The following is a 26,427-nucleotide window of genomic DNA, read 5'->3' on the forward strand; positions in this document are numbered from 1 at the left end:
TCCTTTAAGGTCTTCCACTGTCTTCTTCAAACCGTTGAGGATCGTTTTATTGGTCGCCTCACTTTGCCAGTCCGTTGCTCGTGGGTGGCAGACGGAGGAGTATGCGTACTTGATGCCAAGCTCTTCTAACCAGTTCATTATCAGGTCACTCCAAAATTCTCGGCCGTGGTCGAACACCATGACTTGGGGCAATCCGAAACGGGTTATAACATTTTCCCAGATTACCTTTCTGACGGCCGCTGTGGTCTTCGCCGGTACCGCTACAGCTTCAACCCATTTGGTGAAGTAATCAACGGCGACGATCAAGAACTTCCTTCCTCCGGAGGCCGTTGGAAATGGCCCTAGCATGTCCATCCCCCATTGTGCGAAAGGGAGGGGGCTAAGCACCGGTTGCAGGTCTCGGGAAGGAGCGTGTATTACCGGGGCGTGCATCTGGCAGTTTGCGCATTTCTTGGTCTTCGTTCGAGTCTGAAGCATGGTGGGCCAGAAGTAGCCGGCTCGGAGAGCTTTGTGGGCTAGCGTTCTTGCCCCCATGTGGTGTCCGCAAATGCCCTCATGAATCTCTGTCAGTATTAGCTCTGCGTCGGTTGGACCGACACATTTCAAGAGTGGTCTTATTACGGACCTTCTGTACAGTTCCCCTTCGAATACCAAGTACCTGGCGGCGATCCTTTTGAGCTTAGCCGAGAGATTGCGGTTATCCGGCAACTCACTTGTGAGCTTGTATTTCATTATCGGAGTCATCCACGTTGTCTCGGTTTCTACGTTGCCCATCATGCCGACGTCCTCGATGATACTCTTCGTATTCCTGATATCTACCAGCACGGTTCGGCTGATGTTCTTGATGGTTGAGCTGGCAAGTTTGGAGAGAGCGTCGGCCCGGTTGTTCTCGGACCTGGGGATGCACTGAATTTTGAAAAACTTCAATTTTGCTGTGTCGGCTTTTACCCTTTCCAGGTATCTTACCATCCCATCGTCTCGCGCCTCGAACTCTCCTCTGATTTGGTTGGTAACCAATAGTGAGTCTGTCTTTAACACAATGTGTTCTGCTCCGGCGGCCCTGGCTAGTTCCACCCCTGTTATTATCGCCAGTATTCGGATTCGTTGTTTGAGGCCGGGAAGGTGAACTTCAAAGCGTACTCAAACTCGTCCCCGTTTGGGCTGATGATAAGGATGCGGCGCTGCGCCGTTGGTTGTGGAGGACCCGTCGGTGAATACCTCCCATACACCGGGGTGTATCTCCTCTTGATATGTGCACTCGGCCAGGAAATCTGCAAGTGCTTGCCCCTTTATCGAAGGCCTTGGTTTGTATTCAATGCCGAAGCCGGATAGCTCCACCGCCCACTTGACAAGTCTGCCGGATTGTTCGAATTTTTCCAGTGCTTTCTCTAATGGCTGGTCGGTTAGGACCGTCACGGGATGGGCATCGAAGTAGGGTTTTAACTTTCTTGCGGCAATGACGACGGCGAAAGCCGCTTTTTCAATCAGCGGGTAATTCCTTTCGGCTGGCAACAGTGTGTGGCTGACAAAGTAGATTGGATGTTGCTGTTTGTCTTCTTCCCTGATGATCACGGCGCTGACCGTGGCCGAGGTAACTGCTATGTAAAGGTATAGCGTCTCCCCTAGCATCGGCCTGGACAGGGTCGGGAGGGTCTGAAGATGAGCTTTTAGTTGTTTGAAAGCTGTGCTCTGTTCTTCCCCCCAGCTGAAGTCTTTATTCCCTTTTAACACTTTGAAGAATGGGGTGCTCTTGTCGGCTGATCGAGAGATGAAACGGGCGAGAGCCGCCATTCTCCCGGCCGATACCATAACCTCTTTTCGGTTCCTTGGTTCCTAGCAGTTTAAGATTGCTTGGATTTTATCTGGGTTGGCATCAATGCCTCTGGCACTGACGAGTACACCGAGGAATTTACCTGCTCGGACACCGAAGTTGCACTTCATTGGGTTAAGCTTCATCCTGTACTTCCTTAGTGAACTGAATGTTTCCCGTAAGTCGGCCAAGTGCTCGCTGTCGGACTTGCTTTTCACAATAGCGTCGTCGACGTAAGCCTCGATGTTTCGCCCTTTTTGACTTTGGAAAACTTTGTCCACCAGTCTGGTGTACGTTGCACCGGCGTTTTTCAAACCAAACGGCATCATTTTGTACATGTATGTGCCGTTCGCGGTAATGAACGCGCATTTAGGCATGTCCTCCTCATCCATGAATACCTGGTGATATCCCGAGAAGGCGTCTAGCAGCTCGGATGGTGTAGCTGCCGTGGCGTCGATTAAGCTATCTATCCGAGGCAAAGGGTAACAATCCTTGGGGCATGCTTTATTAAGGTTGGTAAAATCTACGCACATTCTCCATGCCCCCGATGACTTCTTTACCATTACGACGTTGGCTAACCACTCAGGGTAAGTACAAGGCGTGATGAAGCCCGCTTCTAGTAATTTATCTACCTCGGCCTTGATGGCGTCATCTTTCTCGGCTGAGGAGTTTCTCATCCTTTGCTTGACAGGGCGAGCGGTGGGGAGCACGTTTAGCTTGTGGATGATTACCTCCCGGCTCACGCCTGGCATCTCGGCCGCTGAGTAGGCGAAGACGTCTTTGTTCTCCCTCAGCAGATCTAGGAGAGCGGCTCTGAATTTTGGTTCCAGGTCGACGCCGATAGTCACGGTGCGGCCTGGATCAATCTCTACCTCCTCGGTCTCCGCTCCCTCTACCATGCCGACGGTGGTATTAATGGGTTTGCCATCCTGTCGCAAGGATGGGCTTTTCCCCTTTTCTGATTTCTTCGCCGTTTTGAAGGATTGCAGGTCGCACCCTCTGGCGGATGCCTGGATATTTACCACCTCGTCGTTCTCGTTCTTCGAGGTGAGTTTATGCGCTTCCCCGGTCCGAGACATACATCAATGTCGAGCTCGGATGGACATCACGGCGTCGGCCGCACTCGTGTGTCTCGGCCTATGAGGACGTTGTAGGCGGATGAGCCGTCAATGACCACGAATTCCGACATAACGTTCTTGGCTGCACCTCGCTCTCCGAACATCACTGGCAGTCTGATTGACCCCAGGGGTACCATGCCGGCCCCAGAGAAGCTGTACAATGGGCTGGTGCAGGGGGTCAAGTCTTTAACCTTCAGACCGAGGCTAAGAAAGCATTCTCCGTACATAATATTTGTGTAAGCGCCTGTGTCAATTAGGCACCTCTTCACCAAGTGGTTGGCTATATCTAGGTGGATTTGTAAGTGGGTCGTTTGTGAGGAGCGACGACTCCTTCGTAGTCCTTCTTTCCGATGGTCATATCGGGGATCTTTGGAAGCGGGGTTGCTAGGTTGGGCACAAAATTGATGGCCTGATATAGCTCATTCAGGTGCCGCTTGTACCCACGAGTGGACTCGCCGTTCACGTTGTCCCCGATGACGACATTAATTACTCCTTTCCGTTCTAAAACGGGTTTCCTATTCGATCCGCCGCATCCGTTCTTCGGCCTCGGATATATATCTGCTAGGCTCCCCTTTCGGATCGGTTCCTCAATGGCATCTTTCGGATGTCGACAATCGTTTGTTAAGTGGCGGTGGAGCCGTGGTACGCGCAATATTGGCCGGTGTCGCCGTCGCCCCTTGGCTTAGGGGCCTTTCCCACTTCGACCTTCGCTCCTGCTCGGGCGAAGACCTGCGGCGGATACAACCGGGGGTGTGATCATTGTCGCTTTCGGTAGTATGGTGCTGAACTCCCCGGCGCCCGTCAAGTTCTCGTTTCTGGTGGGTTTATCGGACCGTGACCTATTGTCGCCACGGTGCCTTTCTTCCGGCCGTCCTCCTCCGGCGGCTTTTCTTTTCGAGGGCTCGGTCTCGCTGGGGCCTACCCAGGTTTTGTGGTAGTCTTCTACTTTGATGGCCGATCGGTCATTTTCCGACGGCACTCGGCCCCCAAACCTCCGTGTTTGATGAGCTCGTCTTTTAAGTTTCCCTTCGGGAGGCCTTTCATCAGTGCGAAAGCCGCTAGTTCGGGGTTGATCTCCCGAATCTGTTGAACCTTGCCGTCGAACCTCTTCACGTAGCTTCGTAGAGACTCGCCCTCCTCCCGTTTGATAGTCGGGAGGTCCGACGTCTCCACGACCGTCCTTTTGTTGCAAGAATACTGGGCTAAGAAGGCGTCCTTTAGGTCGGCGAAACAATATATCGAGCCGTCGGGAGCCCCTTGTACCAACTCGAGCCATCCCATGCGAGTCGTTGGGAAGACCCGCACCGGACTTCATCGGGCTGCTCCCATACCGACATGTGAGACTCAAAGGCCTCGGCGTGGTCGGTTGGGTCACTATCTCCTTTGTATGTGAGCGCCGCAACTTCGACTTGGGTGGCACGACGATGTCTAGGACATAGTCGCTTAGGGGCTGCTTGACCACGTGTCGGATGACACGCGGCGACCGACTCCTCGCATTTCTCGTCCGGCTCCTCTCCTCGTAGCGAGAAGGACTCCTTCTTTGATTTGGACTTCCTCTCCGACTCTCATGAGTCGGACTTCGCCGTTCCCCCCTGTGTGCCTCGTCGGTGTTGCGGCGACGCTGTCCCCTCCCGAGTGCGAGATGGACTTATGTTTACCACGACCACCTTGGGCTCCTCCGGCGTCTTGATATGGTCCGCTTCTCCCGATGCTCGTTCAAGTTTCTTGGAGTCACGCTCGGGCCTGTTCTCTGGACGGCCGCGCTTGTGTTGGCGTACTGTGTGAGCCGGTGTACTCCCAATCGGTCTAGGAGTGTCTTCGATTCGCTATGTCAACCACCTGTCCCATGATGGTGACCTGGTTGATGGGCGGCGGTGTGTCCGTGTGTCGGCATTCCGAATTCCGGTTGGATTATTCCGCCGGTGGAGGTTTGCACTACTCCAGAATGGTGAAATGTATCATCTTGGTGTAGCTCGGTTTCGTCGGTCACGACTACTTGTTGCTTTGACATCTTAGCTTTTGGGGTGGGTTTTTCTTGTGTTTTTGTTTTTGTTGTTTTGGGAATGAATGTGACTAGCTTTTAGTGTCTAGTTCCCCACAGACGGCGCCAATTGTTCCGGGTGTAAATCCAGAGCAGATGTTTGATACCACTCGTAGCTAGTAGAATGATGTCCTTGCTAGAATCCTTCCCGCGGTCTCCGAAACGATGAACAAGCGAGGCTCGGCTTTGGCCGAGCGTACTCACTCCGACGCTCAAGTCGAAACTTAGAGAGGTAAGTCGTTGTTACTTGGCTAAGAGTGTATCGTAGAGAGATAAGGAAGATATTACCAGATGAATAGTGGTTATTAGGTCAATTTGTGGATCCTTTCCTCAATGAAGGTTGAGGAGTATTTATAGGCATTCACCTTTTGTCACGTAGTGGCCAAGTGGCCAAGTGGCTCATTAGGTGGAAAGACCGTTTTACCCTCGGCCGATGGACCTGAGGAGGCTAGCCGAGGGTCTTGGATATGAGTACGCGGATATGCGTCCCGGGCTAGCTAGTTGTCCGGCCGAGACCCAGGTGACAGGACGATGGATTGTGTCGGCTAGGCTGTCTAAGTCGTTGACTTTGCTATGGATACCCTTGACCTTGCTCGATATGTTGACTTGGTCAGCGGTGCAGAATATGCCCCATCATTTACAAATACAAGCAAAAGCACATCTCAACTTTCATCTCATGACCTCATCATTTTTAATTTGCAGACTTTCAGATCATTGTTTGTGACACTGATAATATCAAATGTTCATGATACATACTTAGTGATATCGATATTAATTATTGATAATTTTTTTTCCTTTTTAAAAGATTAGGAACCACAATGCAAAATATATTGTGAGAATAATAATAAAGAAGATAAGATAAGAATAAGTAGTATTGGATTAAAAAGCGAATACGAAATAAAGAGTAGCATCTAAAATGGGAGAGGTAGTAGAATTGATAATGCCTTAAACAATATGTCGGAGTAAATTACGACTACAAGATTAGAGGTAAATCAGTGTATAACTAATTAACTACTATGCATTACTCCGTAATACTTTATGAATAGTTTAACGTCAAAGTCGTTAGTTACTTTACAATAACAAATTTACTGTTTTCACACAAGAATTTACATTTTTTATCAGTTCAATTAACAATAGGACATTATTTTAATACCGTGCATCGCACGGGCACAAAGTCTAGTTATTATTAATCGGGGCAAAGAAAATCCTTAAACCTAGTTATAATGTCGATGTTGTAATTAACTAAGATGGTCACATGAGTAACATACTAACAATCTAACATTACATGACCATGTGGGCCTCTCAAATGACTTATTCGATGAAGCTATCACAACGGCTACTCCTAAAATCACATAGCCGTTGTAGTTCTAATTCGAAAAAACCAAAATTCGAAAACCAGTAAAGTTGATCGATCATACAAAAACACCAACTCCAACATAAACAAGAAAAAGTTACTCTTAACAATTAATCAATCTATCAAAAACATGGGATATGGATACACATCAATTTTTAAACAGGATTCTATCAGTTCTATATGTAAATCATTACTCCCTTTTTCGACCAAAAAGCCGAGTTTAGCCGCAGCTGAAAACAAGTTATCCAAACAGCATTCTGATTATCTGAAATGGCAGCAAAATGCTTACCATGAGATCCTTAACTTGATGGGTCTTCACAAACATGGGTTATTGCCTTCTTCGCAACTCGCGTCTTTCAGATGCAATCTTCTTGAGACTCTCATTGCTTCCAAGGGTTCTCATTTCGAGCAACCCCGTCTTTTAAGGGACAAGCTCCTCTTTCTCCAGGTATACACTCATTCTCACTTTAATGTACTCGCTTTGTCTCAATCATTTGTTTACCTTTATTTAAAATCCGACTTGGAATAAAATAAAAGTAAAATGTCATTACCGTGGTGAAGCTAGGAAGGGGCTAATAGAGTAATAGGGGCGCTCTCGCCCCGCTGGCAGATGAAAATTTTGAAGTTTTTAGTTAGAATTTTTTATTAGAGATATATTAGAAGAATATATTGATGCTCATCAATATATTCTTCTAACCTCATCAATATATTCTTCTAATATATCTCTAATATTTTTTACAACTTTTTTCGAAATTCTGTTACAAAATTACCTGTTGGTCTATTTAAATTTTTTGGCCCCACTGAATTCAAATCGCGGCCCCGCCACAAGACCTGTTAATTTTATTTATATGATGGGTGTGTAGGAGCTGTTATATGCAAAATGTATATCAGAAGAAGAGTATCATGCATCAAAGAGGCCTTTGCTTCAGAGACTAGCTGTTCAAGGAGCTGAACTCGAGGCGACAGATGTGATCGTTGGGGTGGCAAAGGATAATTGTAAGGAGGAGGAGGCGGAGGAGGAGGAATGGTCGACAATCGACTTGAGGGATGATAAAAACTTGATGAATTCAGGCTCTAAGAACAAATCTAAGAATAGAACAACAGCAGCTATGAAGCACATTAAAGATAAAGCATCTAATTTGGGGTTCGGGTCGTTTGAGAAAGCGGGTAGAAATAGAGGGCAGAAGAGCATTTTTGATAATGCTGGATTATTTGGTAAAGAGAATGTACAGACTGATGAAGAGAAATCGGTTTTGGGTGACGAAAAGAAACGAAATGCGAGAGAGATTGATTCAGTTGTTCTGACAGAAAATCTAGGATCAAATCTCGGGAAAATTGAAGGAGTCCAAGGAAGAGATGAAGGTAAGAAGGCTGAGAAATCAAAGGAGAGAAACCCGAAATCAGGATGGAAGCAATGGGGGTTTGATGGGTTGAAGAAATGGAAGCGAACGCCTTTGCAGGACGAAACAACTACTTTGCCTCTCAGTGAGAAATCGCGTTATAATGGAGATAACAAGGAGCCCTGTCAAGTGGTTAAAGACAAGGTTCTTTCTGATGTGCCTCCATCTACCTTCATCATTGACAAGGTACCAGCTATTTGGCTGAGCCCTTTAGCGGAAAAACAAGCAAAATTCAATTAAATGCGAATTTCAGATACCGTGTTTTGTTCTTGCAGGTGCTTGGGGACAAAATCAAGCAGGACTTGCTGCAAATTCAGACTGCAATGTCAAGCAATCCAAATTTCAAGATTTCGTAATGCATTTTTCCGAGCTAAATTGTTACTGATAGTTCTGTTATTACCTTAGTGATGTTTGTCCTGAATGCTGTTAAACTGTTGTAGGGATGATCAAATGGATGCCATATGTAGGGAACTACCTGTTAACAAGTCTGATCTTATGCATTTGTTTTCCAAGTAAGCGCGAAACTGAAAACCTTCTCGTTTGGCCGAGAGTATGTCAGTATCAGTAATTTAGTATCCCCTCTTATACTGTCAAATATATCAGGTCTTGGTGCGAGCAATACGGAGAGCTGGTGTTGGATGTGGTGAAGAAACAAATGAAAGAACATGTTGACGAGAATAAGTACACACGTACTGCGACTTTGGAGAGGCGGCAAACCAGCTCAATGAGATGGACAACATTCGACCAGGACGAGAACTGTCATCCTAATCTCTTTGCTGCTCAAAACAATCAACTCTCGGCTTTTTGTCCAGACCAGAATCCATTCTGGAACGGCGACAAGTAAACGTCTACTATTTGTAAATTCGTTAGCTAGGTATCGATGGTTACTTTAGCTCAAAGCTTGTGTTCTTCAAGCTAGTGCAACTTGAGTGTATCTATAATTTCGCTTTATAAATCCTGGTTTGAAATCTATATTGGTACGGTATGAGATCGGTTCCGTTTCAATTCAAGAAATGCATTGGTAACAAAATGTTCTTGTAAAAAGTGTTGCTAATCAGTCATTGCAAAGGGAAAGAACAATATAGGTGGCGTGAAGAATTGAACAAAAAAAAAAATACAAAATCATTGTGTTTGGGGGCGAATTTGGCTTTGACAGGATGGAGTCGAGTTTTGGACACAAGTTCTAATCATGGAAGTTCAACTATTAGCTTAACCTTTTGGTTGAGTTAATTTCGTAACACAGTGTGAAAATCAGCGTGAATAAAAGGTCACGGGTGTAAGCGTTCGAATCTCGTTTTACATTTCCTACAACAATGTATACCCATTCAACCAATCTTTGCTCCAACAATTCATCACCCACCCAAATTATTAAAATACTAGTCACATAACTTCATATTCAATAAATATTAGAGGTTGGTATAATAAATAAATTTGACTATTATTTTGGAAAGATTTTTCAAAACAATTAATTTAATTATTGCATTATTAGCATGTCAAACACAAATAGGTCGCACGTCTACAGAACATGTTTGGTAGAATGCAAATTGCACCTAAAATTACCCTAATGCCCCTAGATCCAAAGCCTTGTTGCAAAAAATCAAAGGAATTCTCTATAAAACGGATATATACCTCTTAATTTAACATAAGATAAAAAAAGAATGTATAAGGAAAAACAAAAAAATATTTTACATGATCAAATCCCTTAATATTTGACTTGTTTTAATGTTAGAACTTAGGCCCTGTTCTTTTGGACTTAAAGTCACTTAATTTCGATTCGATTCGAATCCTATAAGTTGATCTGATTCGATTCGATCCTATAAGTTCGATTCGATTCGAGATCCTATAAGTTCGATTCGATTCGAGATCCAATAAGTTCGATTCGAGATCTTATAAGTTGATTCGATTCGATTCGAGATCCTATAAGTTCGATTCAGATCCTATAAATTGATTGAAAAATTCAGATCCTATAAATTCAGTTCAGAAAAGCTATATACGGAGTATTATTTTTAAAGACCGATACAAAAACATTTGACATTAATTATTCGATACATAAATTATTATTTTTTTAAAAAAAAAATCACTCCTCTCATTAATAATTTCAGCGTCACAATAGATTTGGGCATGTTTGATAAAAAGCGGAATAAGGCCATGTATTAGGTACGAAACAACATAGTCAAAAACATTTGGCGAGACAATGGATCCGTTGTTGAGAGTGATAGTGAAGATGAAAGTGATGAGGATTATGATAATATAGAAATAAATGGTTAGAAAAAAAGATATAATATGTGATTTATTTGCTATCGTAATGTAATCGTAATATAATGTATGAACAAACCAATGCATATAAAGAGGAAGAATTTTATTATTTTACCTTGTGTTTTAGACAATCATTTTTTTTTATCAATGTTCTCTCTTGACAAGTAGTAATAATAATAATAATCAAATAATAATAATAATATATTATTATTATTATTAATAATTGTTAAGTTAAATAAAATAAAATAAAATAAAGTTAAGTTAAATTTCTATAAGTTGAAAAGTTCGATCTTATAAGTTCGATTCGATTCGATTCTATAAGTTCGATTCGATTCGATTCGAGATCCTATAAGTTCAGATTAGTTCAGATCCTATAAGTTCAGTTCAGATCCTATAAGTTCAGTTCAGTTCAGATCAGACTCGTTTCAGTCCAAAAGAACAAGGCCTTAAGATGGACTTTCGCACCTTAAGGAAGACTAACCGAAGCCAAGGACAATTTCGTCAAATCACGTCGCAAAACACAGTCATTGAGTGTTAAACACGTTGGACCGTCGGTGGCTAATGAAATGTCGCGAAACCTACGCATCTAATAAACCAAGAACTCCTTATATCATCACATCTTACACACACTCTCCCTCTTTCCGTTTCACAGTTCTCCAGGATTAAAGGTTAGTCTAATTTCTTTCAATTTTTCTCATTTTTAATCTTAAAGGTTAGATCTTTATGGTTTTAATTGAATCAATTGATCTGAAATTTGGATAAACCCTAAAAAAAGTTATTTTTTTAGGCTAATTTGCCTGATTTCTGATCTGGGTTTGCAAGATCTGAGGAAATTACTGTTTGGTTTTGTAAAAGATGGGATCTTTAAGCAATTTGGGGATCTGGGTAGTTGTGATTTGCATGATTTTTGAAACTGGAATTGGGTTTTATTTACCTGGTAGTTACCCTCATAAATATAAAGTTGGGGATCTTTTATCTGTGAAAGTTAATTCTTTAACCTCAATTGATACTGAAATTCCCTTTAGTTACTATAGTTTACCCTTTTGTAAGCCTGAGGAAGGTGTTAAGGATAGTGCTGAGAATTTGGGGGAGCTTCTTATGGGTGATAGGATTGAGAATTCACCTTATAGGTTTAAGATGTATCAGAATGAGAGTGAGATTGTTTTGTGTAAGACGAATCCGCTTTCGCCTGATGAGTTTAAGCTTTTGAAGACTAGGATTGATGAGATGTATCAGGTTAATTTGATCCTTGATAATCTTCCCGCGATTCGGTACACCAAGAAGGATAATTTCTTTCTGAGGTGGACTGGGTACCCTGTTGGGATTAAGGTTCAGGATGCGTATTATTTGTTTAATCATTTGAAGCTTACTGTACTTGTTCATAAGTATGAGGAGGCTAGTGTGGCTCGGGTTATGGGGACTGGGGATGCTGTTGAGATGGTTCCAGGAGGGAATGGTGTTGGTGGATCTGACGAGCCGGGTTATATGGTTGTGGGTTTTGAGGTTGTGCCGTGTAGTGTTCAACATGATATGAATGCTATTAAGGATTTGAAGATGTATGGTAAGTACCCTGGGAAGATTAACTGTGATCCCACCACTGTGTCAATGGCTGTCAAGGAGAATGAGCCTGTGGCTTTTAGTTATGAGGTGTCGTTTGTGGAAAGTGATATTAAGTGGCCATCTAGATGGGACGCTTACTTGAAGATGGAGGGTGCCAAGGTCCATTGGTTCTCGATCCTGAACTCACTAATGGTTATTACCTTCCTTGCTGGAATAGTCCTTGTGATATTCTTGAGGACTGTTCGCCGAGATCTAACCCGTTATGAGGAATTGGACAAGGAAGCCCAAGCTCAGATGAACGAGGAGTTGTCAGGATGGAAACTCGTGGTTGGTGATGTTTTCCGTGCCCCTAGTCATCCAGTGTTGCTCTGTGTAATGGTTGGGGATGGTGTCCAGCTTCTTGGGATGGGTGTTGTGACAATTATGTTTGCTGCTCTAGGTTTTATGTCACCAGCATCACGAGGAACTCTCCTCACAGGTATGGTGTTCTTCTATATGATTCTGGGTATTGCTGCTGGATATGTTGGTGTTAGACTGTGGAGGACCATTGGGTGTGGTGATCACAAAGGATGGGTTTCAGTGTCTTGGAAGGCAGCTTGCTTCTTCCCAGGCATCGCCTTTTTGATACTGACGGTATTGAATTTCTTGCTGTGGGGAAGTCACAGCACTGGTGCAATCCCTTTCTCCCTCTACGTGGTTCTTATCTTGCTATGGTTCTGCATCTCTGTACCCCTTACCTTAATAGGTGGTTACTTTGGTGCAAAGGCCCCACACATTGAATACCCAGTGAGAACCAATCAAATTCCCCGCGAAATCCCTCCACAGAAATACCCATCGTGGTTGTTAGTCCTTGGTGCCGGGACCCTCCCATTTGGCACCCTATTCATTGAGTTGTTCTTCATCATGTCCAGCCTGTGGATGGGTAGGGTATACTATGTATTCGGGTTTCTTTTTGTTGTGCTGATCCTCTTGGTGGTTGTGTGCGCGGAAGTGTCTCTAGTTCTGACATACATGCATCTATGTGTGGAGGACTGGAAGTGGTGGTGGAAGTCTTTCTTTGCCTCCGGTTCTGTGGCCATATACATCTTCCTCTACTCCATCAACTATCTCATATTCGACCTTAAGAGTTTGAGCGGCCCCGTCTCTGCCACGCTCTACTTGGGATACTCTCTTTTCATGGTTCTAGCTATCATGTTGGTCACAGGCACTGTTGGATTCCTCTCCAGTTTCTGGTTTGTTCATTACTTATTCTCCTCTGTGAAGCTGGATTGAAGCAACTTGGGTTTTTTGGTTAAGAGATGCCGTGGGCATCGTTTTGGGCGAATGTTCGACACCGAGTGCAGCTTCAGTAGTAGTTACTGCTATGTCTTAGGAAATTTGGTCAAGATATGTAATAAAAAAAAAACTTTCATTAAGTTTTGCTTGATTATTTGATTACATGGAAATTTACCTGCTTGAGATTACATAGTTAACTTTCGTGTTTAGAGTCTGTTTAGCTTTTATCTTAGTGCCTACTGTGCATGAGAGTCTTGTGTACTTGAGACTTTCTTCATTTGAAAATGTAAGCGGAATTCGATTTTTTCCTTAAATCTGTTTGCTAATTATGTGATTTTGTGAGGACTGTTTGGTGCTTGTTTGATTTACCCTGCTATATGAAGCTGAAGCCTGAAGCTTTGAGCAGGACAAATATCGAGGAGAAATGAGAAATGTTTCGGTAGTTTAGCTCTGCCGTCTGCATGTTTTTTGTCAGTCTGACTATTGAGCTTTGGATGTACTCTACTTTTAGAGAAAGAGAAACTCAAATGACTGCAAGTACATTTGCTCATGCTGTATATGAATAGACAGGATGAGTAAACTGCAATACCCAATGATTAAAATGCATGTTTGAATTCCCGGTATAGAATGTTACCTAGTTCTTCCTCCTGTGAGACTGTAAAAAGGAGGGAAATGGGTATTCCATACGTTTTTAGGGGACATTGATGCAGCATGCATGTAGTGGCTTGGAATTAACAAATGAATGATGTGATGCAATGTGATTAAACTCGTTCCTTCTGAGGAAAAGGTTGTTACTTCAGAAAAAAAAAAGGCTTTTTGTGGTAATAACGGTGAAAATTCACTGCTACCGTCTACCACCTATAGTAAACTCATTTATAAAACTACGGGATACTACCGATTATAACAAAGATAAAAAAAAATTGAATTTGGTTAATATAATTTCGGACTAGAAAACGTTACCAAAGCGCGAATAAGTGTGTTTATAGGAGTGAAGTGATGCCATGTGCATTCAGCGTGAGAGAATGTTGTGTCTGCTGCCAACTCATAATTATATATGGGGGTCGTTATTCAGTTAATTTCAGCCACTCCCTCTTATATCTCTCCCCTCTCCCTTTATTTTCCTGAAAAAAACACACCTTTGCTTGCTGTTTGATGATCCAAGCTGAGTTTCGACTGACAGATTAATTATGATGTTGTCAAAGGCGAACCTGTCACTGTCATCATCCTCGTCATCATCCTTTTCCTGCGCTTCTGACTTGAAAACTGTGTCTGTCTCTCCTTTTACAAATCCCTGCCATCTTTCACTCTCCGCTGTTTCTTCTGTTTCACTCCGTCATCGTCTACTGCATCTTCGTGTTCATCAGCAGACTCGTGCTAAGATATGCATCAAATCTAAGGTCAGTCTTTAGTCCTCACACTTCTTTCTTGGTTGTCCTTCAAATGTTTAAATTTTGTTTCATATTTTATTTATACGGCATTATGTATGCTTGTGTGCATCTTGTAGAGATCAGAGTTACGGGTAAATTGTGCGACAAATGAGCCACCGAAGATCATGATATCAGGGGCGCCTGCTTCTGGGAAAGGAACTCAATGTGAACTCATTGTCCAACAGGTCTGCTCTTTTTCTATCAATCATATTAGTTTGTGCTTAATGTAACCTAAAACTTTTTACCGGGCCATTTTTTGCATCATAGCTCGGAGTCGTTCACATCTCAACGGGAGACCTTCTGAGGGCAGAAGTGGCAGCTGGGACTGAGATTGGGACCAAAGCCCAAGAGTACATGATTACAGGCCGTCTTGTACCTGATGAAATTGTCACAGCTGTATGTGTATACTTTAATCTCACTATTTATATGTTTGAAATTTTTACTTGGGTCATCTTGATTTGGGAACAATATAATTGCATTTACTTAATAGATGGTTAAAGCGCGACTTTCTCTTAAAGATGCAAAGGAACAAGGTTGGCTTCTTGATGGGTATCCTCGAACAGCAGCTCAAGCTCAAAGTCTTGAACAATTAGGAATCAGACCTGATATTTACATTGTTTTAGAGGTATGACTCTGGCATCACATTTCTCTGCGTCCAATAGCTTTTTTCTTTTTGAGATAAACATATCATCCTCTAAAGATTGGATTGGCCGTGAACTCGGTTTTTAGTGTTCGACTGTACTAAGTAGTGCTACGTTTTACTCACTTCTACAGTAGCACTGAATAATCAGCTTCCTCACTCTTATGGGTTCTCGTATCTCACCCTAATACAGAGATCCACTGATTATTACAAATGGACCCATTTTGATTAGAGGTTGTGCCGTCATACCATGAACCTGTTTTAGTTGAACAGCTAACAGGTCCACCGTCCACACAATGCATTTCCTAACTCAAGAGAGTCTGAACAGTTTGGTCTTTTTCACCTTGAATTGGCGAAAATATGCGGAATTAATAGTCGAAGTGTATTATTCCCGGCAAGCTTTCCACATAATAGTTCAAGCCGGAACTCAACCTAATTTCAACCTTGATATTACAGTAGCCTGCATATTAACTGCAGTCTGCATGAAAAATGAAAATACGAGTAAAGTTCTATTCTGAACATTAGATGCTGCTGTCTCCCACACATTGTTATATCTGTTGAAAGGGTCAGGGTGAGAGATGATTTCTTTTACAAGGAGAAATTTTACCCTGACACGATTGGTGGTTCCTGACACCCAGGTTCCTGATGAAGTTCTGATCGAGAGATGTGTTGGCAGACGGCTTGATCCAATGACAGGAAAGATATACCATGTAAAGAGTTTCCCTCCTACAACTGAGGAAATCAAACAAAGGCTCATCACTCGTCCAGATGACACTGAGGATAAGGTATGTTGCTGTGTGTTATTGCATTTCCCTTTTATACATACCCAATTGATGCTGAACTATAAAAATGAGGCGGAGAGCATGTAGGAGAATTCATATTCTAGGTGAAAAAATGGTAATTTCTCTTCAAGAGGAGTATGGAGCAGAACATGTGCTCTCCGTTTTCTGCTATTTATTGTACATGCTGTAATATATTACACAAGCAGTCTAAGAGGGTAATGTTAGAATTAGTGATGGTTTATACCACCTCAGATAAGACTTGGCTAGCAAATAGGCATTTCAGATATCGACATTTGTGATAAACCATGCATGCTTTGTAGTGAAAGAAGAATGTGACCTTAAAGTAGTGAGTAATATTCATGTCTGTCTGCCATTGTGTGCAGCACAACCTCATATTGTATCTCGTATACTTGTGTTTTTTCAGGTCAAATCTCGCTTAGCGATTTATAAAAAGAATGCAGAGTCGGCCTCAACAGCATATAAGAACATAATGCGAAAGGTATTCCAAAAAGTGGTAGTGTGTGCCTTGTGGTCTTTGTTTTCTTAATTGAAGTTAAGATCTAATGTTACTGAACCCCTGTCTTTTTCATCTTTGGAAACTTAGATTGACGGAAATCGCCCAAAAGAAGCAGTATTTGACGAAATAAAATCTTTGCTGAGCCAAATGCAGGATGAGAAAGTAAAGGCTGCGAAGTCCAGTAAGAACCTCAAATATTTGAAGGACTCTTTTCTTCTGTATTGTAGGATCAGCCTCAGCATACGCAGCATTCATTGTAGACATAAATCATAGGATTTGCCTTTTGTTAAAACGACAGTACGTCTTGGGCATCTGTGTTCTATGTTTTTACACGCTCAATCTGGCTGTTGTAATTTCATTTACAATGCTTTCTAGTATTTTTCCATCTTATGAGCTGAAGATATGCATTATTTCTGTAAAGAAATCATTTTACCCTTTCTGCAACTCCTCATGTCAGGCGATGGATTAACTAAAAGTCGCAGTTCTAATCTTGCGCCTGCAACCAAGGTATTTGCCTTCTTGATATAATAAAAATTAAGCTAGTTCAAGAATGTAAGGGAGGATTTCAGTCATTAACTTGGCTTTTGTGTTACTCCATCTCTGACTCAAGTGGGGATCTTTTGTAGGATAAGTTCAGAGGAATTCCGACAAAACTAAATAACATTCCACATTCTAGAGAAATTAGGAAATATTTCTATGATGATGTGCTGCAAGCCACACAGAGAGCTGTACAAGACGGAAGAACGAGGCTGAAGGTAGGTGCATTATTGATTGATTAGTCTCTTCCGTTTAACCATTGAATTCGAAACCTTCCCTGCCTTCGAATTATGAGTTTTTACATAATAGAATACTTATTCCTTATTTCGTCCTGACAGGTGGAGATCAGTATTCCTGAGCTAAATCCGGCAACGGTATGGTAGTTTTTCTTTCCTGAAATACTTCAGAAAGAGAGTTATGGACTCAGTTATACTAGTATGGTATATTTCAGGATGTATATAGAATTGGGACTCTTATGGAGCTTATTCGAATAATTGCTCTTTCATATGCTGATGATGGAAAGCGGGTTAAGGTTTGTTTTTCTTTACCTCATAATTATGACAACTGGAAAGCTCTCTTACTGGTAACATGTTTTCCAATCCTTGGTTTCATTTACTGACCAACCTCTTTCCGAGTTTTTGGTCATCAGGTATGCGTCCAAGGATCTATGGGTGAAGGTTCATTGACTGGGATGCCGCTACAGCTGGCAGGCACTCGGAAAATTTTAGAATACATGGACTGGGGTGATTATGATGCCAAGGAAAACTTCATCAAAATTGGTTGCATAGGTAGAGGATCAACATTTACTAGATTTTTTATTTACATTGTAATGCTCAACTGATGCCTCGTCTCAAATTATAATTTGCAGGTGGCAAAGAGGTAGAAGAAGAGGACGACATGTTCATCCTCGTGGCTCCTCAAAATGCTGTGGGAAACTGTATCATAGATGTAAGGAGCTTCGAGTCCCATATTAATAGTATCTGATTGCTGGTACTGCAAACCAACAGTATTGTGTTGCAGGATTTGAGAGCTATGACGGATGCTGCAGGAAGCCGTCCAGTGATACTCATAAATCCTCGCCTCAAGGTTTGATAGATTACTCCATAGTTAACTGCCGAAAGCCTTATACACGAAATGAGCTGAGTTTATGATGAGCATTTCCTCAAATGCAGGACGTACCTGGCTCAAGCGGTATCATGCAAGTAAGTAAGAAAGAGCCGAGTACCTAAATGAAACCTAAATGAAACTAGTACAGGGAGATGTTTTACTCTTGTGCTCCAACATGCTGATCCTTGCCCCTTGTTTTCTGAAAAGACCATGGGACGTGACAAGAGATTGGAGTATGCTGCGTCATTTGAGAGCTGCTATCACTTCCGCCTTCTTTATTATGCCGGAACTCAGTATCCAATCATGGGTGCTCTTAGGTAACATGTAATTTTGTGTAAATTTCTTTCCAATTTGGCACAAATTATGATTAGTGTCATCATTGTTTTACTTCCTCTTGGACGGAAATTATACTACTACCACAGCGTATTATATTGTACTAGTATGTCTGAAAAAGCCATCCTTTATTCCACAGAATGGCATACCCCTTTCCCTATGAAGTGTATAAGAGGGTAGATGAATCCCCTGGTAAAGAGAAGTATGTCATGCTGTCCACATTTGAGAAGAACCCAAATCCTGACGAGATAAACGATTCTTTCCTTGACAAGCCACGGTAATCTTCAACTCATCGATCTCAACTTTTCAATTTTGATAAAAGCATTCGGAACTATATAGGACTGATTGTGATTCCTGTGGCAATGTGGCATACGTGGTTTTCGCAGGAAAGCGAAGAACTCATCGGGCATCTGGTAATGACAAGTCTTTGTTGTTTCATTAAAAGACACAGATAGGCTTTCAAGTTAACAACTGCTGTTTTACATGAAATTGCAGGGGTATCTTGAATAGCTTACTAAACTAGAGAGGACTATTAAGGCCTATCCATGCTTGAATTCTCGGAATTCCTGCACAAGGAATTTGTTCCCACAGTAATGTCGCGTGCTAAAATGAAGCGTACAACTTTGAGACGAATTGGGACCAAAAGCTATGCAGTGAACTGTGAAGGATAATCACACAGCTTGAATTTGAGGATTCTGCCTCTAATACCTATTAATGACTTTGTTGAAATGAGATAGAGTACTATACATTTCACCCATATCTGTAAATTACATAATCAGTGCCGGAAAAAAGGAGGGAGCGCAAAATCAATTTAAAAGCCGAAGTCCTTATCACAAAATGTCAAATTTTCAAGGCATGTAAAATTATGTAACAGTCTAAGTAACAGCTCATTGTCAGTCATTTGCTTACCTTTATTTAAAATTTAAAATCACTTTCACAATTAAAAAAAACCTATGCAAGATGATAAGGACTGCTAACAAGTAGGCTATAATTAGCACAATGTTTAAATATTAGGGGGTAAATTGTTCATCAAAGTATAGTATAGATTCCATTAAAATAAAACCAACTCACACATCCTTTTACTTGAACGCAACCCCAAGCGAACGTATTACCTACTCCTATAACATTCACACAAATTGTTAGAAATCAGCAATTGCGCACTAAATTAACGTTTTGTTTCCTTGTTTTAAGTAAGGACTTGCGTACGATTTCTTCCTCAAGATAGAGTGCGCTCATTTGGTCCCTAACTGAGAAAAAACGGCAACGTAAATTGAGAGATCAATAATTCTATTCATTTTCTAAAAAAATACAGAGGTTTTATTACCTTTATTAGTAATAGTATAGATTATTTTAAGATGAATGCTACTGTCGGTCTCTTTCGGTCTTTTTCGTTTTTTCTTCTCTCGCAACCGATATAATAATATATTCTAGCCACTTGTATTTGTCATCCTAGTAGCAGAATGTAATGCTTATTTTATTTGTTTGTGAAGTGAGAAGGTTCGAAAGAATACCCAAAAGAGAAGGTGCTTATCATTCCTTTTATTTTAAATATTTTTCTTTTTTCTCGCTTAAATAAAAACGGTTAAATCGGCCCCATAATCAAATTTGGCTTGTTGAAATGAAGAAATGGAGAGATTCTGACAAGGAAAATACTAGGTCGCTAAATACTAGAATTAACCTATCAAATTAACAATTTATAACCTAGACTTGACTCTACTAACTTTAAATTAAAACAATAGTAAAGTGGAAGTAAAGGGTCGAACCCAAGAGAAGGATGTGTAACTAAGACTTGAATTGTAAACTATGTAGCAACTAATTTGGATTCTATTAACTAATTGAGACTCTAACCACGATTAAGGCTTACTAACTAAGGTTATCAACAAACAATGGTTATGAACAATGGGAAACAAGTGGTGACATAAATGGAGAAATGTATTTGATTGGAACAAGCATCACAAAACTAAAGATGTAAACTTTCATAAGAATCAAATCAACAAACACTTGATATGCAAAGATCAATATAAGGGAGAACTTGGTGTAACAAGGCTCAACAACTACTTCCTAAGCACAAAGATCCTCTCTTTTTCTTCCCTCAACAATTACTCAACTACTTACTCCTAAACCGGAATAGTTGGTCTTACTAATATGGTCAACTAATTGAAAATCACAACAAGGTTTGCATATGAGAGCATGAAGAACAATAGCCAAACAAAAGTGTCAAGATTAATCCTTTAGGAGGCTTAATCCAACTATTCCAAAGATTAACATACAAGTTTCGCTCACAAAGACAAAAACTTTAATCCAACTTCATAAAGATGCAAGCTTGCTACTAGAATTGCAATAGTAAGATGATTAACATACAAGGTTCATGACTCCTAGCATAATAACATCCAACATAAACAATGAAAACAAGGAAACATGTAATAATTATTGAGGAAAGATTAAGAAGTTCTTACAAACTTAAGGAGAGTAGTGTCTCACCAAACTACACCAAGAAAAGGGTCTAGCCTTCCATAACCATGGATGAAACCAAGAATTGTGGAAAGATTGACATAAATACCCAATAAAAGATTACAACTTTAACCCAAAAACAAAGTATTCTTCTCATACAAGTCTTTTGTGATTATTCAATAATGATGTGATTAGATGAGAGTAGGAGTCTTTTTAGATCTCAAATTTAAGTCCCTTAAGAAAGCCCAAAACACGGAACTAGAGTTGCGATATCCAGAGCAGAGCGCAGGCTGCGCAGGCTGCGCTTCAGTCTGACAGCAGCATCTTTCGAAGGCCATATCTCCCTCGTTTCTTGGACAAACGAGGCGTGTGACCTACCGTTGGAAAGCTAAGATCACAAGCTTTCACCTCCAATTGGCCTTGCGTCGATACGAGCTCTAGAACTCGTGATATACTCGTTTGAAGTTGACCCTTGTGAAATCGAGTTTTCAATTCTTCATTTTGACTCTTGTTTGTGCATGCCAAGGCTTCAATTCTTCCTTTACTTGCTTCTCTTGACTTTGCACTTATTCCCTTGGCTTATATTTGCCTCTCCTCGTTCACCTTGGTAAGTTATAAGTTAAGACTCTAAAATTACAACCAAAAGTGCAAACCGGTATATTACAACAAGTCCAACTAAAACTTGGTATCAAACATGTTTATTGTGATAACATTAATCTATTGACTCGTCACAATTTGACACTATCAGATTCCCAATGGGTAAATTGGATATCGTATATATAAACTCCTTGAAAGTTAAAATTACAACATACTCTAAAAACCAAGATGTTAATACAAGTTTTAACGATCTAATCTAATCAACACGGATTTGAGGTAGAAAAATCTCAAATCAGAAAAGATAAGGAGTTGAATCAAGAGTTCACACCTCACAGAAATGTCAAAAGCAATTAAATGATGAGCACACAATCATACATCATCATCAACTTTAATATTCATTCTTGTATTCAACAAACTCTCCAATAATATATTGACTTGACTCTTCCTCATTTTATTAACTAAATATATCAGAAATTTCAGAGTGTAACACATGTGGGAATGCTAAATACAACCAATTATAGCCTGTAATAAACATCCAACACAACACCCACTTTCTTTATACTACTAATATATTTCATTACATTTCATTTTATACAAGTCTTATCACTTGATTAACGTTGAACAAATGCTATCTAATTAGTGTCATCCATTAGTAAGAGTGTAACAAGAAAGGCTAAAGGAAGATGGCAGGAGGAGGGTTGGGACCGAGCACGGTACCGGAAGAAAGAGCAGCACAATATAAAGGGAGAGTTACGCCTTATGTTATTATAGCTTGTGTGGTTGCCGCGGTTGGTGGTTCCTTGTTTGGTTATGACATCGGAATTTCAGGTTCATTTCTTTCTGTTACCCGAATTCGGATTATTAATCTTATACTCCGTAGGATAGAATTGAAGGGGGAGTATATTCTTAGGATCATAAGAATTCCATTCATGTTGACTTTATAATAATAACATGGATCCGAGTAATAATGGAATCAATCAACTTTTCATACTAAAAAGCACCCTACTATTGTGGGTCTTCTCAACTACCCTCCATTTCCTATGCTCACCATGCTTTATTCCCCTTCCCTCTGATAAATTTAGTTATTTTCCACATAATTCTTGTTTAAGACGGTTTTCACACCTGATTGAAATAGGTGGAAAATAATACGGAGTACAAGACAATTCTTGTTATGAGAAGTCTGAAAATAATTATTTTCATTTCACTGTTAGTTACGGAAAATAATACGGTTTTCACATAATTCTTGTTATGAGAAGTCTGAAATTAAAACGGTCTTAAAGTAAAACAAACTAATTATTTTCATTTCACTGTTAGTTACGGAGTACAAGACAAAGTCTCCTGTAAGACCGTCTTAAAGGACTAGCCATAAGATAATCATGAAACCGTCTTATATAAGGAGTAAAAGTTAGTGTAGATACGGAGTAACTGCTTTATTAATTAACTTTGGTATTTTATTTTGTGAAAAATAATAAATAAATAAAAGTGTATTGGTTGATTTAGACACAAGTCTAGGAATGAGTTTTGGGTAGATTAATCAGAAAAGTACAATGATTCCTTGTTTTGTACCAATTCGCACGGGCCATAGTCGTAGATGTGCTGCTACAGCAGCCAAGCAATTCGAAAAGTATAACTTCATCTGAGTGTAATAGTCTTACAACGTCATTTAAAAGTATTCTAAAGCCAAAGTCGTAAAAATTTACCCCTAAGGCAAATTTTCACATCTGGTAGACGGTGGCCGTGGCTTTGACACGCTTGAGTATCAACTTTAGACTCTGTGCCTCAAACTACAAATCTTGACTCCGTCATTGCGTATCTAGACGCTTTGGTAGTAGAGCTGTTCATGAGCCGTCCCATCCATTGAACCCGGCCCATCCCGCCCGCTAAATAAGCGGGTACGGACAAGGCATTTTAAGAAAAATACAAAGGCCCAGCCCACTAATGACTAACCCGCTTGTTCGTGGGCCAAAATTTATATGCGAGCCCGGCCCATGTACGGCCCAAGCCCACATTTGATCACCTCTCTTTTCTAGAATCTTCTTGCCAAGTATCACGTCATTCGGAACTTGATCACTGAAAGATTATGTATTCTGGTTACTACTATAAAAGGTAGCTGCACCGGAAAATCCAAGATTTAGACTGTTATGATCCTGTCTTATCGACTTATCGGTAATGTACATGCTTGTAGACAGCATATGTGAAGATGACCAGATTGCAACCCAATTAATTACTGTAATAATCAACTAAGAATTGACTAAGAATACATTATGATTTACCAGGAGGGGTTACATCCATGGATGGCTTTTTAAGCCGTTTCTTCCCTGGAGTGTTCGAGAAGAAGAAACGGGCCCATGAAAATAACTACTGCAAATTCAATGATCAGGTCCTGGCTTCCTTCACTTCTTCTCTCTACCTTGCTGGGTTAATCGCTTCCCTTGTTGCATCCCCCATCACCCGCAACTATGGTCGTCGTATTACCATCATTTTTGGTGGTATTTTCTTCCTCACTGGGGCGACTCTTAATGCTGCTGCTGTCAATGTGGAAATGCTTCTCTTGGGTAGAATCATGCTTGGCTTCGGCATTGGCTTTGGAAATCAGGTAAATTCCCGCCTTAACATACCTATCGTATAAATGAATCTTTTGCTTGTTTTCCCTTGAGAAAAAAGTTTTAACACGTGGACGTGATGCTTTCAGGCAGTTCCTCTGTATTTATCAGAGATGCCCCCTACTCATATACGAGGGGGTGTAAACATGTTGTTCCAACTGGCAACAACCCTTGGGATATTCACAGCAAACATGATCAATTACGGGACCTCAAAGCTCGAACCATGGGGATGGAGACTCTCTCTCGGGCTTGCAGCACTACCAGCATCCCTCATGATCATTGGAGGGCTACTGGTACCCGAGACACCAAATAGCCTGATTCAGCGGGGATACATAGAGAAAGGGCGCAAGGTCCTCGAGAAAACTAGGGGGACCAAGGATGTTTCTGCAGAGTTCCAAGACATGATTGATGCAAGTGAGTTTGCAAAATCCATCAAGCACCCCTTTCGGAACATCCTACAGAGGAGGAACAGGCCACAGCTGATCATGGCCATCTTCATGCCTACATTTCAGATTCTCACAGGAATCAATTCCATTTTGTTTTATGCTCCTGTGCTTTTTCAGAGTATGGGATTCGGTGCAAATGCTTCTCTTTATTCTTCTGCTCTAACTGGTGCTGTGCTTGCATCATCTACTCTCATCTCCATTGCCACTGTGGATCGTTTGGGTAGAAGGGTACTTCTTATTAGCGGAGGAATTCAAATGGTCATCTGTCAGGTCGGTATCCACTATCCAACTAGTATCTTTTAATCATTATCATATCATGTCTATCAACCATAAACATTCCGAAATAAGAAGCATAAACAATGTCAAATCTCGGTAATAATCAGTTTCCAATCATGGAACAGGTGATAGTGGCAGTAATCTTGGGAGCAAAACTTGGGACACAAGGGGAGCTGTCAAAGGGATATTCAGTTATAGTGGTGATTGTAATATGCCTCTTTGTGGTGGCATTCGGGTGGTCATGGGGACCCTTAGGATGGACAGTCCCAAGTGAGATATTCCCACTCGAGACGCGGTCTGCAGGGCAGAGTATTACGGTTGCAGTCAACCTATTCTTCACCTTCGTCATTGCACAATCATTCCTATCACTCCTATGTGGTCTCAAGTTCGGGATTTTCTTGTTTTTCGCTAGTTGGGTTACCATCATGACTATTTTTGTCTACTTATTCTTGCCGGAGACTAAGGGCGTCCCCATTGAAGAAATGATGCTGATGTGGAGGAAGCATTGGTTCTGGAAGAAAATAGTTCCCCAAGAGTCCCACACCGAAAATTTTCTTTAATATATGTACATTGTCTGTGTTTTATACCGTCAACATTTTTTAAGAGTGATACAAACGGAAAAGCTAAGAAAACATATGCAAAAGCAGATAGAGGGATCCTTACAAAATGAAAAGTGAAAAGAAAAACAAACACATACCTTCAGTCTTTCCCTACCTTCCTACCGATCATCACGTCATTTCGGGCATCACTGTATGTGTGCAGACCTTCAGATGTCTTTCCTTAATGCTTATCGCCAAACAGAACATTTACGATGAAAACAGCAATATCAAAATCACTTCCATCAACTTCAGTACATATAAATAGTCAGTTTCCAATAAGGTGCCGCTCTTGCTAGGAAAGCATTCTGAAAAAGGATACATTCATATCAAAACACTGATACAATTCAAGGTGTTGCAAAGGGTTATCCTTTATCTGTGCCCTACACACGTCTATTCAAACGACCTTTAGCTTGTGTTAAAACATAAATACCTTCATATTTAACTAAGAACATGATAAACATGGTGCAGAAAAAACTGGCACAACACAGGCTGATGCCAGTAATGCGCGCTTTTCTGTCACAGGACATTCCTAAATAAACATACTTCCAACAAACTAGCAGGCTGAGAAAGATGTAAAACAACATGCAGAATGCAAATTGTCGGACATTTTCCCAGTGTCTCCACCCCACAAATAAGAAGTGGCAACACCTTGCTGACTTATCATTTTGACATCCGTCTACACCATCTTTCTGCAGTGGATAACACATACGAGCGAAATAAATGGGTCTGAAACAAGCATGCAGCTCAAGCCAAAACCTACAAGAAAGTTGAATGAAACAAAATATGTAGAGACAACTCCTGCAAATTCTCAATAAGTCGTAGTGTCGTACCCCTCACTTTGAGAAAGGTGGGCTGCAGAAGAGGCCAGAGTAAGGCATAAAAGTCCATGATCATGAGACGAAGGATTCAACTACGAAAAGGACAAGATGTACGTGTAAATTGATATCATCACTAGAAACACAAGAATGAGTTGGGACATATAGAGGGAAAAATTAGATAGCTGGACAAGAGCTTGAAAGCACCCTAAATATTTATAAGTACCACTCAGCAAAACGCAATTGTACAAACTTGTAAGCATGAGATGCAAACTAAAGCACTGGCGTACAAGGCTTGGGCAATAAGCCTATGTGAAACACATAAAGAAGCACTAAACCAATATGTGTATCATAAATGGACCACAGGCATTATTCGCATCCTCCTACATTTCCTCAGTCAAGCAGGGTAAATCATCTATAAAATATATATTGTGGTTGACCAGTATATCCTTCGTTCTCATCATACATTATTATGGATGTATA

General features: G+C 41.1%; 4 protein-coding genes across 4 annotated transcripts; all 4 read left to right on the top strand.

Annotated features, from left to right (window-relative positions):
- The first annotated feature begins 6,356 nt into the window (after nucleotides 1–6,356).
- LOC141606113 (uncharacterized) lies at nucleotides 6,357–8,727 on the top strand. The gene is made up of 5 exons (XM_074425128.1): nucleotides 6,357–6,771; nucleotides 7,187–7,909; nucleotides 7,999–8,075; nucleotides 8,164–8,235; nucleotides 8,327–8,727. Exons 1-5 carry the CDS (start codon nucleotides 6,454–6,456, stop codon nucleotides 8,565–8,567), a joined length of 1,431 nt encoding a protein of 476 aa, XP_074281229.1. The 5' UTR covers nucleotides 6,357–6,453; the 3' UTR covers nucleotides 8,568–8,727.
- A 1,794-nt stretch (nucleotides 8,728–10,521) lies between these two features.
- Nucleotides 10,522–13,128, top strand: LOC141606114 (transmembrane 9 superfamily member 11). The gene is made up of 2 exons (XM_074425129.1): nucleotides 10,522–10,647; nucleotides 10,767–13,128. Exon 2 carries the CDS (start codon nucleotides 10,835–10,837, stop codon nucleotides 12,809–12,811), a length of 1,977 nt encoding a protein of 658 aa, XP_074281230.1. The 5' UTR covers nucleotides 10,522–10,647; nucleotides 10,767–10,834; the 3' UTR covers nucleotides 12,812–13,128.
- A 700-nt stretch (nucleotides 13,129–13,828) lies between these two features.
- LOC141606115 (adenylate kinase 5, chloroplastic) lies at nucleotides 13,829–18,995 on the top strand. The gene is made up of 19 exons (XM_074425130.1): nucleotides 13,829–14,211; nucleotides 14,319–14,426; nucleotides 14,509–14,637; nucleotides 14,732–14,866; nucleotides 15,520–15,666; nucleotides 16,088–16,162; nucleotides 16,268–16,361; nucleotides 16,638–16,687; nucleotides 16,807–16,935; nucleotides 17,056–17,091; nucleotides 17,169–17,249; nucleotides 17,367–17,505; nucleotides 17,586–17,665; nucleotides 17,738–17,803; nucleotides 17,890–17,919; nucleotides 18,032–18,141; nucleotides 18,297–18,434; nucleotides 18,544–18,570; nucleotides 18,653–18,995. The coding sequence occupies exons 1-19, from the start codon at nucleotides 14,002–14,004 to the stop codon at nucleotides 18,678–18,680; spliced, it is 1,812 nt and encodes a 603-aa protein (XP_074281231.1). The 5' UTR covers nucleotides 13,829–14,001; the 3' UTR covers nucleotides 18,681–18,995.
- A 2,558-nt stretch (nucleotides 18,996–21,553) lies between these two features.
- On the top strand, nucleotides 21,554–25,278 carry LOC141606116 (sugar carrier protein A). Its single transcript, XM_074425131.1, has 4 exons — nucleotides 21,554–22,033; nucleotides 23,482–23,801; nucleotides 23,898–24,524; nucleotides 24,656–25,278. The coding sequence occupies exons 1-4, from the start codon at nucleotides 21,889–21,891 to the stop codon at nucleotides 25,088–25,090; spliced, it is 1,527 nt and encodes a 508-aa protein (XP_074281232.1). The 5' UTR covers nucleotides 21,554–21,888; the 3' UTR covers nucleotides 25,091–25,278.
- The last annotated feature ends 1,149 nt before the right edge of the window (nucleotides 25,279–26,427 follow it).

This window comes from Silene latifolia, chromosome 10, assembly GCF_048544455.1.
Source record: "Silene latifolia isolate original U9 population chromosome 10, ASM4854445v1, whole genome shotgun sequence".
Taxonomy (NCBI): Eukaryota; Viridiplantae; Streptophyta; class Magnoliopsida; order Caryophyllales; family Caryophyllaceae; genus Silene; species Silene latifolia.